This window comes from Salvelinus namaycush, unplaced genomic scaffold, assembly GCF_016432855.1.
Source record: "Salvelinus namaycush isolate Seneca unplaced genomic scaffold, SaNama_1.0 Scaffold497, whole genome shotgun sequence".
NCBI classification, from domain to species: domain Eukaryota; kingdom Metazoa; phylum Chordata; class Actinopteri; order Salmoniformes; family Salmonidae; genus Salvelinus; species Salvelinus namaycush.
In genome coordinates this window covers 122,501-141,841 of record NW_024061194.1, presented here as the reverse complement: position 1 = coordinate 141,841, position 19,341 = coordinate 122,501, and the positions used below count along the sequence as shown (strand labels likewise).

The following is a 19,341-nucleotide window of genomic DNA, read 5'->3' as shown; positions in this document are numbered from 1 at the left end:
TCCATTCCCCATGTCCATAAGTTCAGTATTTCATACTGGTCCATTCACCATGTCCATCAGTTCAGTATTTCATACTGGTCCATTCACCATGTCCATAAGTTCAGTATTTCATACTGGTCCATTCACCATGTCCATAAGTTCAGTATTTCATACTGGTCCATTCACCATGTCCATAAGTTCAGTATTTCATACTGGTCCATTCACCATGTCCATCAGTTCAGTATTTCATACTGGTCCATTCACCATGTCCATAAGTTCAGTATTTCATACGGGTCCATTCACCATGTCCATAAGTTCAGTATTTCATACTGGTCCATTCACCATGTCCATAAGTTCAGTATTTCATACTGGTCCATTCACCATGTCCATCAGTTCAGTATTTCATACTGGTCCATTCACCATGTCCATCAGGTTGACACCTCATCTGAAATTGAAACTGGGAGAAATCCTCACCTGTCCCAGGTTGTCAAAGTTGTACTTGTGATGGACCCATTTGTAGTTGGCCTGCAGACAGTCAGACTTGTTGGTGATGTTCTTGACGTCGGGGCCAAAGCAGTAGAAGAACTTCCCTTTGAACAGCTGTCAGGGAACAATGGACAAAGCCACTTCACATGTCTTGTTTTTGTTACCATACAAGTGGTTTCTTTCATATGTCATTATCAAAGGACAGACACACTTGATGGGAATAATATGAAGGGCATTACATAGATGGTCAAGAATGATTTAGGGAATTGAGAGAGAAAGAGAGGAAGACAGGTGGCAAAGATTGATAAAGACAGAGAAGGGACAGAGACAGAGGGACAGACAAAACTGTGGGAGGAAGGTGAGGAAACAGAGATACAGAAAGACAGGGTATATGTTGGAGGAGAAAGACAGGGTATATGTTGGAGGAGAAAGACAGGGTATATGTTGGAGGAGAAAGACAGGGTGTATGTTGGAGGAGAAAGACAGGGTATATGTTGGAGGAGAAAGACAGGGTATATGTTGGAGGAGAAAGACATGGAAAGTGAAATATTGATAAAATTAAGGAACAAGGAATACGCAGAGAAAAAAAGACAGAGCAAGAATGATGGAGAGACAAGTACTCCAATGATAACAGCCCCTACCTGCACCCCCAGGATACCAAATATGATGAAGAAAGCACAGCAGATAAGGACAATGTTTCCTATAGGTTTCAGAGACGTTATTAGAGTCTCCACTACCAGCTTCAGACCTGGGGCTCGACTGATCACCCTGTAGAAAGAGAAACAGAGAGAGAGCGAGAGAGATGAAGGGAGAGAGAAGGAGGGATGGAGAGAGAGAGAAAGAGATGGAGGGAGAGAGATTGAGAAAGGGAAAGAAAGGGAGGGAGAGAGATGGAGGGTTAGAGAGAGGGAGTGATGGAGAGAGAGGGAGAGGTAGAGAGAGAGAGGGAGAGAAGTAGAGAGATGGAGGATTAGAGAGAGGGAGAGCACGAGCGAGAGAGAAAGAGAGGTAGAGAGGGATGGAGAGTTAGTAAGAGGAGTGCTTCCCAAAATACATTATTTGCAGCTGACTCAGAGAGGGTGTACATAAATCTACATTTCAAAGGTGACATTTTTGTGGTCTTTCAGGTATAAGGGAAAGTGAACTCCAGAAAGAGTAGCCACTGCATGAGGAACAGCTAATGGGGATCCTAACAAACCAAACTGACCCCAAATCACCAAAGAAACAATAGTGCACAACTAGTCTGTTTTCACCACTATGGGACAAGGACATTATGTGAACCTCACCGTTGTGTGACCTACCTACCTGAGGGGAAGCAGTGTGTCTGTAGTGTGTCCTACCTACCTGAGGGGAAGCAGTGTGTCTGTAGTGTGTCCTACCTACCTGAGGGGAAGCAGTGTGTCTGTAGTGTGTCCTACCTACCTGAGGGGGTGCAGTGTGTCTGTAGTGTGTCCTACCTACCTGAAGGGGTGCAGTGTGTCTGTAGTATGTCCTCCCTACCTGAGGGGGTGAAGTGTGTCTGTAGTATGCCCTACCTACCTGAGGGGATGCAGTGTGTCTGTAGTATGCCCTACCTACCTGAGGGGGTGAAGTGTGTCTGTATGCCCTACCTACCTGAGGGGAAGCAGTGTGTCTGTAGTGTGTCCTCCCTACCTGAAGACGTGCAGTGTGTCTGTAGTATGTCCTCCCTACCTGAGGGGGTGCAGTGTGTCTGTAGTGTGTCCTCCCTACCTGAGGGGGTGCAGTGTGTCTGTAGTGTGTACTCCCTACCTGAGGGGGTGAAGTGTGTCTGTAGTATGTCCTCCCTACCTGAGGGGGTGCAGTGTGTCTGTAGTGTGTCCTCCCTACCTGAAGGGGTGTAGTGTGTCTGTAGTGTGTCCTCCCTACCTGAGGGGGTGCAGTGTGTCTGTAGTGTGTCCTCCCTACCTGAGGGGGTGCAGTGTGTCTGTAGTGTGTCCTCCCTACCTGAGGGGGTGAAGTGTGTCTGTAGTATGTCCTCCCTACCTGAGGGGGTTCAGTGTGTCTGTAGTATGTCCTCCCTACCCTGAAGAGGTGCAGTGTGTCTGTAGTATGTCCTCCCTACCCTGAAGGGGTGAAGTGTGTCTGTAGTATGTCCTGTGTCTGTAGTATGTCCTCCTTAACTGAGGGGGTGCAGTGTGTCTGTAGTATGCCCTCCCTACCTGAGGGGATGCAGTGTGTCTGTAGTATGTCCTACCTACCTGAGGGGATGCAGTGTGTCTGTTGTATGTCCTCCCTACCTGAGGGGGTGCAGTGTGTCTGTAGTATGTCCTCCTTACCTGAGGGGGTGCAGTGTGTCTGTAGTATGTCCTCCCTACCTGAGGGGGTGCAGTGTGTCTGTAGTGTGTCCTACCTACCTGAGGGGGTGCAGTGTGTCTGTAGTGTGTCCTCTTTACCTGAGGTGGTGCAGTGTGTCTGTAGTATGTCCTCCCTACCTGAGGGGGTGAAATGTGTCTGTAGTATGTCCTCCCTACCTGAGGGGATGCAGTGTGTCTGTAGTATGTCCTCCCTACCTGAGGGGGTGCAGTGTGTCTGTAGTATGTCCTCCCTACCTGAGGGGGTGCAGTGTGTCTGTAGTATGTCCTACCTACCTGAGGGGGTGCAGTGTGTCTGTAGTATGTCCTCCCTACCTGAGGGGGTTCAGTGTGTCTGTAGTATGTCCTCCTTACCTGAGGGGGTGCAGTGTGTCTGTAGTATGCCCTCACTACCTGAGGGGGTGCAGTGTGTCTGTAGTATGTCCTCCCTACCTGAGGGGGTGAAGTGTGCCTGTAGTATGTCCTCCCTACCTGAGGGGGTGCAGTGTGTCTGTAGTATGTCCTCCCTACCTGAGGGGGTGCAGTGTGTCTGTAGTATGTCCTCCCTACCTGAGGGGATGCAGTGTGTCTGTAGTATGTTCTCCCTCCCTGAGGGGATGCAGTGTGTCTGTAGTATGTTCTCCCTCCCTGAGGGGATGCAGTGTGTCTGTAGTATGTCCTCCCTACCTGAGGGGATGCAGTGTGTCTGTAGTGTGTCCTCCCTACCTGAGGGGATGCAGTGTGTCTGTAGTATGTCCTCCCTACCTGAAGGGGTGCAGTGTGTCTGTAGTATGTCCTCCCTACCTGAGGGGGTGCAGTGTGTCTGTAGTATGTCCTCCCTACCTGAGGGGGTGCAGTGTGTCTGTAGTGTGTCCTCCCTACCTGAAGGGATGCAGTGTGTCTGTAGTATGTCCTACCTACCTGAGGGGGCGCAGTGTGCGGAGCAATCGGAGAACCCTCAGTACCCCCAGAATCTTAGCCCCGCCCGCCATTGACACCACAATGTCAATCAACGACACAAAGACCAGGAAGCCGTCCAACACGTTCCAGCTGCTTTTCAGATATGCCTGTTCCCCTATATACAGGCCCATAGACACCACCTATAGGGAGGGGGGTAGAGAGGGGCAGGAGGGGGAGGTTGTGAGTGAGGTATGTTATCAACAGGTACACCCGGTGACCTATATACAATCCCATAGTATAGGAAGAATTGAAAATGCCAGAATTACATTGAATAAAGTTGGTACAATTACAGAATTACTTTTGTTGCATAAGAGAGCAAGAGTCATGCATCATGTCAATGGGAGAGTTGTGCTAAAGTTCATGAGTTCCCCTTCACACATATCTCAGGTTAGGAGACTGGTCCCAGATTGACTAGAGGTCTCAGACACATTACATGGTGCATGAGAAATGGAGATAATGAGAGATACAGAGAAGAGAAACAGAGGGAGGTAGAGAGGGAGAGAGACACAGAGAGAGAGAGAGAGAGGGAGAGAGACACAGAGAGAGAGAGAGAGAGAGAGAGGGAGAGAGACACAGAGAGAGAGAGAGAGAGAGGGAGAGAGACACAGAGAGAGAGAGAGAGAGGGAGAGAGACACAGAGAGAGAGACAGAGGTGGAGAGAGACACAGAGAGAGAGAGAGAGAGGGAGAGAGACACAGAGAGAGAGAGAGAGAGAGGTGGAGAGAGAAGGAGGGAGTCGTCAGCAGCTGCAGGTCACAGGAGTCTTTGTGTTGAAATCTATAGACACTAACGAGACGTGTGACAGAAAGTGACTCACACACACTATAGAACCGCCTCGAGGATAACTATACACACACACACACACACACACACACACACACACACACACACACACACACACACACATGTGCATACACAGACACACACACACATAAAAAGCACAAACACACACACACACACACACACACACACACACACACACACACACACACACACACACACACACACACACACACACACACACACACACACACACACACACACACCTGGATCACTGGATCATGAAATGGGCAACATCTCTGTGACACACACATCCACACCTGTTCACACACACACCTGCTCGTACTAGCTAGAGCCCGCTGGCAGACACTGACATTAATTGTCACAGTCACACTGGCTGCTGATGGCACAGGGAGCTATTTATACACACACACACACACACACACACACACACACACACACACACACTCACACTAGCTACTAGCACAAGGAACTATCCATCACACACAAACAAACAGAGTAAACAGGGCATCTGACAGAGTGGTACAGTTCAAACTGCAGGTAGACACAGTAGGCTCTCTGACACAGTTGGACTAATGAACACCTTGCCTTTGGGTTGTACAGAGTTGGTGGAACATCATCATCCAGGTCCCCATAACTTTCTTCTGTGATTCCTGCTACAAACCCACAACTATGTATCATGGATGCCAAGCAGTGGCATATTGGTATAGTTAGATTGAGTGGTACATTTTGGATGTGTGTGTACATTCAGGGGCAGTGGCTTCAGGAGATTGCAAGGCAGCAATGTGAATGAGTGATTACGAGGACATCGGATAAAAAAGGCCCATGATTTAAATATTTAAATTAAGCAGCAGAGCAGAAATCCAATGCATATTATTACCATGATTATTATTATTATCATTATAGGCTCTGACTGACTGGCATTGAAGCCAAATGATCACTTAGCACGAGACTGACGAGAGTAGAAAAGACTGCAGCGTATATACGGTACTGTATGACCATAATGATCATCTAATATAATGATCCTACTGCCTAGCCCTCGACTTTAAGCCTAATGACTGTACTGCCTATCCTCCTGAGAACCAGCAACTCATTTTGGTCCTCTCGAATGGACATTGGTTTCTGGGCCGCATCTCTAAGGCCATACATGCCACTGTGTTAGGTCCTGTTGTACCTTTGAGAGGACATTCTGGGCTTTTCCATGACATCATGTGTGGGAGTGTCACTTTGATACTGTTTTATTTATGGTTCCTCAAAATGGCTACCATCACAATTAGCATCATTTTTGTGAGTTTGATATTCAAGTTGTTTCTAATAGGTAAATATCTCAGGAAGAGTTTGGTGAGTTTTCAGAGCAGTGTAATATTTTTTTCACATTAAATAAGAGCTAAATAAGAGGTTGTTAATATATGTCATCTGCAGTGGACATCGGGATGTGACAACTAGGTTTTTAACCTACTGTCCCCATTTACATACAATAAAAAAATAAATACAAATACGTGACTTGTTTCAGGAAACTAGGTGTCACTACTTCACCGGAGAGGCATTTGAATGTTAACATTTATATTTTATCAAAATGTTTTTTTGGGCAGAAATACCTTCTGGAATATGTGAAATATAATGTGCCTTAATAACAAACTTATATTCCATCGGTAAATACAAATCATTCAATTATGAGCCTAGTTGGTTTAACCAAAGAAAAAGGCAGCAATCTTTTCGTTAGCCATGATTGGCTGAGATAATGGATGGGCTGGACATGCTGGGGGATGAGTTTGGATTGGTCTGCCATGTAGCATGTTTCTGTCTATAACGTGAGTATGTGTTGACAGTCCTTTTTACCGCGCCGTGTTTGAAAGATAAAACGTTAGCCATCGAGAACGACAAAAGTTTTGCTACTTTCTCAACAGCATTGATCCCCTGAATTTAGCAGGCGCTATCGACAGATCCGTTGGAACAAGTGATGGGCTACATTCTGCACACGCCACGGTCACTGTGATCCGGAGTGACTTGACACAACACTGACCAAACAAGATGTAGCTACAAACAAAATGGAGTTAAATGGTTCCAGTCTGCCGTGAAGCATTCATCCATGTATACAGGTAAGAGTCTAGCTACATTTTCAGATATTATACGTTTCTAATTTAGTCAGAAAGTCCTATTCATTGCAAATTAACGCGTATTGTTAGCTAGCTAGCGAACGTTACGTGTCTGATCTGTGTAGTAATATTATTCAAATCAGGAATCCATTTTCATTGCTAGTTATAGCAAGAGTGATCCCCTGATGTGTAAAAGTGACAGGCGTGTGTATACTATATCCTACTATCTACCCCATGGTATATACTGAGGTCAAAATAACTCATGACAATAATGTATATACTGCCTATACTGACAAGAGCCCAGTGTGTACAGTACAGTGTATTAGGGTGATTGTTATATCTAAGCCTATAGCTGTGGCCCGGGGAAACAGAGACAGAGACTAATGATTATACTCCATACTGCCTATACTGACAAGAGCCCACTGCGTCTGAATACATTGTATCTAAGCCTATAACCATGGCCTGGGGAGAGACAGACGTGATTATACAGCCTATACTGACAGAAGCCCAGAGTGTGTATACTGTAGGGTGGCAGGTAGACTAGTGGTAAGAGCATTAGGCCAGTAACTGAAAGGTCACTGGTTCGGATATCCAAGCCGACAAGATTAAAAATCATTTGATGTACCCTTGAGGAAGGCACTTAACCCCAATTTTCTCCAGGGGTGCCGTACTACTATGGCTGACGCTATAGAACAACACATTTCACTGCACCTATCTGGTGTATGTGACAATACATATATATATTCTTTACTACAGGCTATCTAGAGTAAGCCTATATGAATGGCCTAGGGAGAGGCTGACTGACTGACTAATTGACAAACAGGGGGTAATGTGATCAGGCCTAAAAGCAGAAGAAGGGAGACAGAGACATGAGGTGGTGTGTTCCACTCAGCCAGGGGCCTGACAAGGCCGTTGCTCCTCTGGTAGATTTGTCAATAATTGATTCGTTTGCATAATTGATGCCCCCTCTTGTGCCAGAACCCTCCGCGGAGAACAGAATGGAGAAACTCCTTAATTGTTGTCCTAATAGTAGTAAGTGGTATATTTAAGCAATAATGCACGAGGGGTTTGTGGTATATGGCCAATATACCACGGCGAAGGGCTGTTCTTATGCATGACACAACGCGGCGTGCCTGGATAAAGCCCATAGCCGTAGCATATTGGCCATATACCACAAACCCCTAAAGGTGCATTATTGCTATTATAAACTGGTTACCAACAGCCGGAAAAATAAATGTTTTGTCATACCCGCGCTATAACGTCTCATACCACGGCTTTCAGCCAATCAGCATTCAGGGCTCAAACCAGCCAGTTTATAATTGCTCTTTAGTTGTTTTTGTACCATTGCCTGATTTATGAAAGTCAACAACCACTTGTCTCTTTCCAAATGTAACTTCTTTGCCTTTCCCCATGGTGATTCAAGTTTCAACTTTTTTTCACAACGTGCACAGGATATCACAGGTGAAAAGCAGTACAGTGACATTCTTACTGGCAAGCTCTTTCCCAACAGTGCAGTAATAAAGTAATACAAAAAAAAGAGATACGAGGTAAAGATAAAGAAATACCAGGATGCAAGTATACCGTGCATTCGGAAAGAATTCAGACCCCTTGACTTTTTCCACATTTTGTTACTTTACAGCCTTATTCTAAAATGGGTTAAATAATTCCCCCCCTCATCAATCTACACACAATACTCCATAATGAAAAAGCAAAAACAGGTTTTTAGACATTTTTGCAAATGTATTAAAAATAAAAAAACAGAAATACCTTATTTAAATAAGTATTCAGAACCTTTGATATGAGACTCAAAATTGAGCTCAGGTGCATCATGTTTCCATTGATTATCCTTGAGATGTTTCTACAACTTGATTGGAGTCCACTTGTGGTAAATTCAATTGATTGGACATGATTTGGAAAGGCACACACCTGTCTATATAAGGTCCCACAGTTGACAGTGCATGTCAGAGCAAAAACCAAGCCATGAGGTCAAAGGAATTGTCTGTAGAGCTCCGAGACCGGATTGTGTCGAGGCACAGATCTAGGGAAGGGTACTAAAAAATGTCTGCAGCATTGAAGGTCCCCAAGAACAGAGTGGCCTCCATCATTTTGAAATGGAAGAAGTTTGGAACCACCAAGACTCTTCCTAGAGCTGGCTGCCCCGCCAAACTGAGCTATCGAGGGAGAAGGGCATTGATCAGGGAGGTGACCAAGAAACCGATGGTCACTCTGACAGAGCTCCAGATTTCCTCTGTGGAGATGGGAGAACCTTCCAGAAGGACAACCATCTCTACAGCACTCCACCAATCAGGCCTTTATGGTAGAGTGGCCAAACGGAAGCCACTCCTCAGCAAAAGGCACATGACAGCCCGTTTGAAGTTTGCCAAAAAGCACCCAAAGGACTCAGACCATGAGAAACAAGATTCTCTGATCTGATGAAACCAAGATGAAACTCTTTTGCCTGAATGCCAAGCGTCACATCTGGAGGAAACATGGCACCATCCCTACGGTGAAGTATGGTGGGGGCAGCATCATGCTGTGGGGATGTTTTTCAGCGGCAGGGACAGGGAAACTAGTCAGGATCGAGGGAAAGATGAACGGAGCAAAGTACAGAGAGATTATTGATGAAAACCTGCTCCAGAGCGCTCAGGACCTCAGACTGGTGCAAAGGTTCACCTTCCAACAACCCTAAGCACACAGCCAAGGATACGTAGGAGTGGCTTCAGGACAAGTCTCTGAATGTCCTTGAGTGGCCCAGCCAGAGCCTGGACTTGAACCCGATCGAACATCTCTGGAGAGACCTAAAAATAGCTGTGCAGCAACTCTCCCCTTCCAACCTGACAGAGCTTGAGAGGATCTGCAGAGAAGAATGGGAGAAACTCCCCAAATACAGGTGTGCCAAGCTTGTAGCGTCATACCCAAGAAGACTTGAGGCTGTAATCGCTGCCAAAGGTGCTTCAACAAAGTACTGAGTAAAGGGTCTGAATACTTATGTAAATGTCCTAATTCAAAATGTCTAAATACCTGTTTTTGCTTTGTCATTATGGGGTGTTGTGCGTAGCTTGATGAGGGAAAAAACGACTTCATTTATTTTTAAATATGCTTTAAAGTTACAACATGTGGAAAAAGTCAAGGGGTCTGAATACTTTCTGAATACACTGTACACAGAGCAAAAAGGCAAATTCAGCTCCATCATTCATTGAATCAGATGGCTCATTCATCACAAAACCCACTGATATTGCCAACTGCTTTAATGATTTTTTCACTGGCAAGATTTAGTCATGACATGCCAGCAACAAACACTGACACATCCAAGTATAACTCATCAAATTATGCAAGACAAGCATTGTAATTTTTAATTCTGCAACACGTTTTAGGGTGGCAAGGAATAAGCTAGACCTAAATATTTCAAAAACTAAACACATTGTATGTGGAACAAATCATTCACTAAACCCTAACCCTCAACTAAAGTTTGTAATAAATCATGTAGAAATTGTGCAAGTTGAGGTAACTAAACTGCTTGGAGTAACCCTGGATTGTAAACTGTCATGGTCAAAACATGTTGACACAACAGTAGCTAAGATGGGGAGAAGTCTGTCCATAATAAAGCGCTTCTCTGCCTTCTTAACAACACTATCAACAAGGCAGGTCCTACAGGCCCTAGTTTCTACCTTCTGAACAACACTATCAACAAGGCAGGTCCTATAGGCCCTAGTTTCTACCTTCTTAACAACACTATCAACAAGGCAGGTCCTACAGGCCCTAGTTTCTACCTTCTTAACAACACTATCAACAAGGCAGGTCCTACAGGCCCTAGTTTCTACCTTCTTAACAACACTATCAACAAGGCAGGTCCTACAGGCCCTAGTTTCTACCTTCTTAACAACACTATCAACAAGGCAGGTCCTACAGGCCCTAGTTTCTACCTTCTTAACAACACTATCAACAAGGCAGGTCCTACAGGCCCTAGTTTCTACCTTCTTAACAACACTATCAACAAGGCAGGTCCTACAGGCCCCAGTTTCTACCTTCTTAACAACACTATCAACAAGGCAGGTCCTACAGGCCCTAGTTTCTACCTTCTTAACAACACTATCAACAAGGCAGGTCCTACAGGCCCTAGTTTTGTCACATCTGGACTACTGTTCAGTCGTGTGGTCAGGTGTCACATCTGGACTACTGTTCAGTCGTGTGGTCAGGTGTCACATCTGGCCTACTGTTCAGTCGTGTGGTCAGGTGTCACATCTGGCCTACTGTTCAGTCGTGTGGTCAGGTGTCACATCTGGCCTACTGTTCAGTCGTGTGGTCAGGTGTCACATCTGGCCTACTGTTCAGTCGTGTGGTCAGGTGTCACATCTGGACTACTGTTCAGTCGTGTGGTCAGGTGTCACATCTGGACTACTGTTCAGTCGTGTGGTCAGGTGTCACACAGAGAGACTAAGGAAAATTACAATTGTTTCAGAACAGGGCAGCACGGCTGGCCCTTCAATGTACATGGAGAGATAACATTAATATGCATGTCAATCTCTCATGGCTTAAAGGGGAGGAGAGATTGACTTCATCACTACTTGTTTTTGTATCTACCAGGACACAGCTCAGACACCCATGCATACCCCACAAGACATGCCATCAGAGGTCTCTTCACAATCCCAAAGTCGAGAGCAGACTATGGGAGACACACAGTACTACATAGAGCCATGACTATAAGGAACTCTATTTCACATCACGTAACTGATACAAGCAGGAGAATCAGATTTAAATAACAGATAAAAATACACCTTATGGAACAGCGGGGACGGTGAAGAGACACACACACACACACTGACACACGTACACTTGTATTTTGTATTGTAGATATGTGATAGTAGAGTAGTGGCCTGAGGGAACACACTTTATGTGTTGTGTAAAGCGTTATGAAATGTAATGTCATGTAATATTTTAAATTGTATATAACTGCTTTAATGTTGCTGGACCCCAGGAAGAGGAGCTGCTTCCCTGGCAACAGCAAATGGGGATCCTTAATAAATACAATAGAAATACAGGTCAGTGTCGGTACCATACTCAATGTGCAGGGATACTGGAGTGGTTGAGGTACAGTATGTATATATTTATGGATGATAAATGGATTTTACATGCCTGTTACCTCATTTTTAGACCCCAGTGTAAAAGGAAGCTATGACAGGACAACATACATTCCCTTAAACTAAGATGAATTAAAAACATTATTTTGAAGAATTGTTAAGAATCCTCTGAGCAATTGTATTAGTATAAAATAATATAATTTTTTTGCATACAATATACAATATACAGTAGATTGGTATTTGTATTATTTATTTTATACAGGTTTTTTTGCTCATCTTTATCAAGGGTGCCAATAATTTGGGGTGTGACTGTATATAGAGTGATGTATAGATAGAGAAAAGACAGAGAGAGATAGAGACACTAAGAGAAAAGACAGAGAGAGATATAGACACCAAGAGAAAAGACAGAGAGAGATAGATACACTAAGAGAAAAGACAGAGAGAGATAGAGACACCAAGAGAAAAGACAGAAAGAGATAGAGACACTAAGAGAAAAGACACACTAAGAGAAAAGACAGAGAGAATTAGAGACACCAAGAGAAAAGACACACTAAGAGAAAAGACAGAGAGAGATAGAGACACTAAGAGAAAAGACAGAGAGAGATAGAGACACTAAGAGAAAAGACAGAGAGAAATAAAGACACTAAGAGAAAAGACAGAGAGAGATAGAGACACTAAGAGAAAAGACAGAGAGAGATAGAGACACTAAGAGAAAAGACAGAGAGAGATAGATACACTAAGAGAAAAGACAGAGAGAGATAGATACACTAAGAGAAAAGACAGAGAGAGATAGAGACACTAAGAGAAAAGACAGAGAGAGATAGAGACACCAAGAGAAAAGACAGAGAGAGATAGAGACACCAAGAGAAAAGACAGAGAGAGATAGAGACACTAAGAGAAAAGACAGAGAGAGATAGAGACACTAAGAGAAAAGACAGAGAGAGATAGAGACACTAAGAGAAAAGACAGAGAGAAATAGAGACACCAAGAGAAAAGACAGAGAGAGATAGAGACACTAAGAGAAAAGACAGAGAGAGATAGAGACACCAAGAGAAAAGACAGAGAGATAGAGACACTAAGGGAAAAGACAGAGAGAGATAGAGACACTAAGAGAAAAGACAGAGAGAAATAGAGACACCAAGAGAAAAGACAGAGAGAGATAGAGACACTAAGAGAAAAGACAGAGAGAGATAGAGACACCAAGAGAAAAGACAGAGAGATAGAGACACTAAGGGAAAAGACAAAGAGATCGACACACCAAGAGAAAAGACAGAAAGAGATAGACACACCAAGAGAAAAGACAGAGCGAGATTCAGACACTAAATAGAGACGCTATGAGAAAATAAAGAAAGAGATTGAGAGATCATTAGAGCCAAGGCAGGAGAAGACTAGTAAGGACACCAGGAAGCATCCTCTCACACACACACACACACACACACACACACACACACACACACACACACACACACACACACACACACACACACACACACACACACACACACACTTGTATACATAACCTTGTGGGGACACACAATTCAGTCCCATTCAAAATCCTATTTTCCTATTTTCCTAACCTTAACATTAAATCTAACCTTAACCACAAAACCTAACCCTAACAGTAAAACTAACCCTAGCTCCTAACCCTGAACCTAATTCTAACCCTAACCCTAACACTAATACTACCGTAACCCTAAACCCCCTAGAAATAGAATTTGACCCTGTGGGACTAAGAACATTTCCTGAGTTGGTAAAAAACAACAACTGTTTAATATTCTTGTACACAAGAATAGTCACATACACACATTAAGCGCAGCACTGTACCTTGAGTGTCATCTCTGCTACAAAGATGGCTGTGAAGACGTAGTTGGAGATGGTTAGGAAGACTCTTTCCTATATATAGAGAGAGATGGAGGGAGAGAGAGAGAGAGAGAGAGAGAGAGAGAGAGAGAGAGAGAGAGAGAGAGAGAGAGAGAGAGAGAGAGAGAGAGAGAGAGAGAGAGAGAGAGAGAGAGAGAGAGAGAGAGAGAGAGAGAGAGATGATGGAAATAGAAGATCATTGACTTGACACCACTAATTATATTTCTATGGTTGAAACCTAGTGGTGAACTTTGATCCTGACCAGGCTGCCCTGCATGATCTTGGGTCTCTCCAGAGCCACGGTGATGCAGTTGGAGAAGATGAACGCTAGCACCACATAGTCAAACATCTTGTAGGCTATGATGGACTGGCATACCCGCCTGAACCTGAGAGAGGGAGGGAGGCAGGTGGGGAGGGAGGGAGATAGTGGAGAGAGAGGGAGTGGTATTGGGAGACAGAAAGGAAGAGAAAGAGAGCAAGAGGGAAAAAGATAAACAATTTAAAAACATGTGTTTTGTAACATCGCTACTGATTAAAACCCATTATTGTGCCTCATTGACAGAGAACTGGGGATTGCTCATCATTCAGTCAGTGAATAGCCCCATTCTCTCTGATTATTTCATTTCCTTTCAAAGCAATTCCCATTAACTGGCGTTTTAAAGGCACCATGCTCCATAGAGACACCACTACAATAGAGAGAGACACACACAGAGAGAGACACAAATAGAAAGAGAGAGAGAGAGAGAGAGAGAGAGAGAGAGAGAGAGAGAGAGAGAGAGAGAGAGAGAGAGAGAGAGAGAGAGAGAGAGAGAGAGAGAGATTCATCGGATGAATCGGACCAAGGTGCAGCGTGACAGACAGACAGACAGACAGACAGACAGACAGACAGACAGACAGACAGACAGACAGACAGACAGACAGACAGACAGAGAAAGAGAGAGAGACACACACACAGAGGTATAGAGAGAGACATACACACACAGAGAGAGAGAGAGAGAGAGAGAGAGAGAGAGAGAGAGAGAGAGAGAGAGAGAGAGCGAGAGACACAGAGAGGGAGACACACACACACAGAGAGAGAGACACACACACAGAGGTATAGAGAGAGACATACACACACAGAGAGAGAGAGAGAGAGAGAGAGAGAGAGAGAGAGAGAGAGAGAGAGAGAGAGAGAGACACAGAGAGGGAGACACACAGAGAGAGAGACACACACACACAGAGAGAGAGACACACACACACAGAGAGAGAGACAGAGACAGAGAGCGAGAGACACACAGAGAGACAGAGAGAGAAAGCAAAACAGGGAGATCAACACAGAGAGATCAACACAGAGAGAAACAGAGATGACGATAGAAAGAGATTACAAAACACCTGTAATTAAATCTGTTATTGCTGTTATAGCCTAGCACAAATGCATCGGATTCAACAATTTATAAACGGAACACTAAAGCCTTGAATTGCTGTATCAGGGGTGTTAGTGCTGAGCAGGAAATGAAATGAAAGAGTGAATGAGTGAAAACAGGGATTGACAGACAGACAGACCTGTTCTGAGGAGAGAAGAGGAAGACAGACCAGTCCTCTCTGGTCTCACACCACTCTGGCCTGTACACTTCCATCATCTTCTGGATACGGAAACACAGACTCTGGAGGAGGGACACAGCACACACACACACACAACGTCAGAATACACACACAGTCAGACTACATACACAGTCAGAATACAAACACATGCACGTGTGAATGCAGGCAGGCAGGCAGGCAGGGAGGCAGGCACGCACGCACGCACATACGCACATACACACACACACAGTTTGGTGAGTGAATTCAGTACACACACACACACACACTGGTTCTAGACAAAGAGAAACGGCTATACTGTATAATACAATAAGATTATTCCGATTATTCCATCTCCCAAGAGAAAAGATGAATCCTCTGTCTTAATTGTTTACAAGAGAGGACACTTTGCTTTATCAACACCTAGAAGCATAATATCCAGCATCCCCATTTGTCTGCTCTACTCAGTGACTGGGTCCCAAATGGAACCCTAATCCCTATATAGTGCACCATATGCCCTGGTCAGAGTAGTGCACTACATAGGGAATAGGGTGCCGTTTTGTGTAAATAGCATTATTGATTGGCCCTGGTTCAGCCCTGTATGTATGGGATTGTTCACTGTTGAAACAATAGAATCCCAGGGGAGAGACATAACGGGGAATCTACTGGGGAATGTATTCCTGGATATCTATCTTATAAACTGCTATACACAGTGTGTTTATTCTACTGTTAGCTGCATTGTGCTGCTGGTCATGAATAACACTGGTACAACAACAGTTCCTTCTCTCCTGTCTACAGTATCTGTCTTTACCAAGACCATAGGATATGTGTTCCAGGGTGCTTTTAAAGTGAATACGACTTGATCATTGTTTATCATCACAACCAAGTCACTCTTTAATCTCATCATTCAGATCCTCCCCCCTTCCTTACCACTCTCCCCCTCACCCACCCTCTCACTCAACCTCACCTCACCCCACACCTCCCCTCACCCACCCTCTCACTCAACCTCACCCCACACCTCACCCACCCTCTCACCCACCCTCTCACCCAACCTCACCTCATCTCACCCCACACCTCACCCACCCTCTCACCCAACCTCACCTCACCCCACCCCACACCTCCCCTCACCCACCCTCTCACCCAACCTCACCTCACCTCACCCCACACCTCACCCACCCTCTCACCCAACCTCACCTCACCCCACCCCACACCTCCCCTCACCCACCCTCTCACCCAACCTCACCTCACCTCACCCCACACCTCCCCTCACCCACCCTCTCACCCCACACCTCCCCTCACCCACCCTCTCACCCACCCTCACCCCACACCTCACCCACCCTCTCACCCAACCTCACCCCACACCTCACCCAACCTCTCACTCAACCTCAACCTCACCCCACACCTCACCCACCCTCTCACCCAACCTCACCCCACACCTCACCCGCCCTCTCACCCAACCTCACCCCACACCTCCCCTCACCCACCCTCTCACCCAACCTCACCCCACCCCACCTCACCCCACACCTCCCCTCACCCACCCTCTCACTCAACCTCACCCCACACCTCACCCACACCACACCTCCCCTCACACACCCTCTCACTCAACCTCAACCTCACCCCACACCTCACCCACCCTCTCACCCAACCTCACCCCCACACCTCACCCACCCTCTCACCCAACCTCACCCCCCCTCACCCACCCTCTCACCCAACCTCACCCCCACACCTCCCCCTCACCCAACCTCACCCAACACCTCACCCACCCTCTCACTCAACCTCACACCTCCCCCTCACCCAACACCTCACCCACCCTCTCACCCAACCTCACCCCCACACCTCACCCACCCTCTCACCCAACCTCACCCCACACCTCCCCCTCACCCACCCTCTCACCCAACCTCACCCCCACACCTCCCCTCACCCAACCTCACCCACCCTCTCACTCAACCTCACCCCACACCTCCCCCTCACCCACCCTCTCACCCAACCTCACCCCGCACCTCACCCACCCTCTCACCCAACCTCACTCCACACCTCCCCCAACCTCACCCCACACCTCACCCAACCTCACCCCACACCACACCTCACCCACCCTCTCACCCAACCTCATCCCCACACCTCACCCACCCTCTCACTCAACCTCACCCCCACACCTCCCCCTCACCCACCCTCTCACCCAACCTCATCCTCACACACCCTCTCACCCAACCTCACTCCTCACCTTCCCCTCACCCACCCTCTCACCCAACCTCATCCCCACACCTCACCCAACCTCTCACCCATCCTCATCCAAACACATCTCACCTCACCCATCCTCACCCCCACACCTTCCCCTCACCAAATCGCTCACCCATCCTCATCCACACACATCCCCCTCACCCCCAGACCTCCCCCTCACCCTCACCCCCAACACCAACTCACATAGTCAATGTCATCGTCCAGGTCCTCTCTGTCCTTGCGTGTGTTGACCTGAGGGAACACCTCTGTCAGTAGCTGTGGATGGGGATGTGGATGTGGCGGCAGCTGAAGCTGAAGCTGGAGCTGGGCTGATGGGGCCTTCCCATTGCAGTCCTGGTGCTCCCCCCCAGCCCCTCCACCAACCAACCCACTGGAGAAGCTCTTCTTCCTGGGGTAAGGCAGCATTGACGCCAGGGGGGTTCCCGGGACCTGGAGGAGCTCCGGCAGCTCCAAGGACAGCGCCCGGCGGTCCCGCCGCGGGACAAAGTTTAGCGCCAGGAGGGGAGGAGGGTGGGTGAGGTGCGGAGGAGGGTGAGGGGGGGAGAGGAGGGACTCCTGCTCGGCCGGGTGGGTGGCGTGGGGGCTGCGGGAACGCAGGCTACCCCCTCCTCCTACCCCCAATCCCAGACCCAAGGCTCGGGAGGGGCGACCCAGGCTGTTCCAGCTGGACCGCCGGCCCCACATTGCCTGGGTCTGGGATGCAGGGCGGCCCCAGTTGTGGTACAGGGAGCTGCTCCCCCGACACTGGGGGAGAGAGAGGGAGACAAAGAGGGAGAGACAGACAGAGAGGGAGAGGGAGGGGGAGAGAAAGAGAGACAGACAGAGAGGGAGAGAAAGAGATCCAGACAGAGAGGGAGAGGGAGAAAGAGAGATAGAGAGGGAGACAGAGAAAAATACATAGAGGGAGAGAGACAGACGGAGAGGAAGAGGGAGAAAGAGGGAGAGAAATACATAGAGGGAGAGAGGGAGAGGGAGAAAGAGGGAGAAAGAGGGAGAGAAATACATAGAGGGAGAGAGAGAGGGAGAAAGAGGGAAAGAAATACAGAGCGGGAGAGAGCGAGACAGATGGAGAGGGAGAGGGAGAAAGAGGGAGATAAATATATAGAGGGAGAGGGAGAGAGGGAGAGGGAGAAAGAGGGAGAGGAATACAGAGAGGGAGAGGGAGAGAGACAGATGGAGAGGGAGAGGGAGAAAGAGCGAGAGAAATACGTAGAGTGAGAAGGAGAGAGGGAGAGGGAGAAAGAGGGAGAGAAATACAGAGGGAGAGGGAGAGAGACAGATGGAGAGGGAGAAAGAGGGAAAGAAATACGTAGAGGGAGAGGGAGAGAGACAGACGGAGAGGGAGAGGGAGAAAGAGGGAAAGAAATACGTAGAGGGAGAGGGAGAGAGACAGACGGAGAGGGAGAGAGAGAAAGAGAGAGAGAAATACAGCGAGGGAGAGGGAGAGAGACAGATGGAGAGGAAGAGCAAGAAAGAGGGAGAGAAATACATAGAGGGAGAGGGAGAGAGAGAAAGAGGGAGATAAATACATAGAGGGAGAGGGAGAGAGAGAAAGAGGGAGAGAAATACATAGAGGGAGAGAGACAGACGGAGAGGGAGAGGGAGAAAAATACATAGAGGGAGAGGGAGAGAGACAGACGGAGAGGGAGAAAGAGGGAGAGAAATACATAGAGGGAGAGGGAGAGAGACAGATGGAGAGGGAGAAAGAGGGAGAGAAATACATAGAGGGAGAGTGAGAGAGGGAGAAAGAGGGAGAGAAATACAGAGAGGGAGAGGGAGAGAGACAGATGGAGAGGGAGAAAGAGGGAGAGAAATACAGAGAGGGAGAGTGAGAGAGGGAGAAAGAGGGAGAGAAATACAGAGAGGGAGAGTGAGAGAGGGAGAAAGAGGGAGAGAAATACAAAGAGGGAGAGGGAGAGAGACAGATGGAGAGGGAGAAAGAGGGAGAGAAATACAGAGAGGGAGAGGGAGAGA

General features: G+C 47.0%; 1 protein-coding gene across 1 annotated transcript in view; it reads right to left on the bottom strand.

Moving 5' to 3' along the window:
- LOC120041637 (voltage-dependent T-type calcium channel subunit alpha-1I-like) overlaps positions 1-19,341 on the bottom strand; it is a gene marked incomplete at both ends in the record, with an annotated part of 136,114 nt that overhangs the window by 25,103 nt on the left and 91,670 nt on the right. The window contains 7 exons of the mRNA XM_038986503.1: positions 454-579; positions 1,107-1,233; positions 3,699-3,877; positions 13,537-13,605; positions 13,835-13,958; positions 15,115-15,215; positions 17,551-18,111. Of these exons, the coding sequence (XP_038842431.1) occupies positions 454-579; positions 1,107-1,233; positions 3,699-3,877; positions 13,537-13,605; positions 13,835-13,958; positions 15,115-15,215; positions 17,551-18,111 (1,287 nt within the window). The remainder of the gene's footprint in view (positions 1-453; positions 580-1,106; positions 1,234-3,698; positions 3,878-13,536; positions 13,606-13,834; positions 13,959-15,114; positions 15,216-17,550; positions 18,112-19,341) is intronic.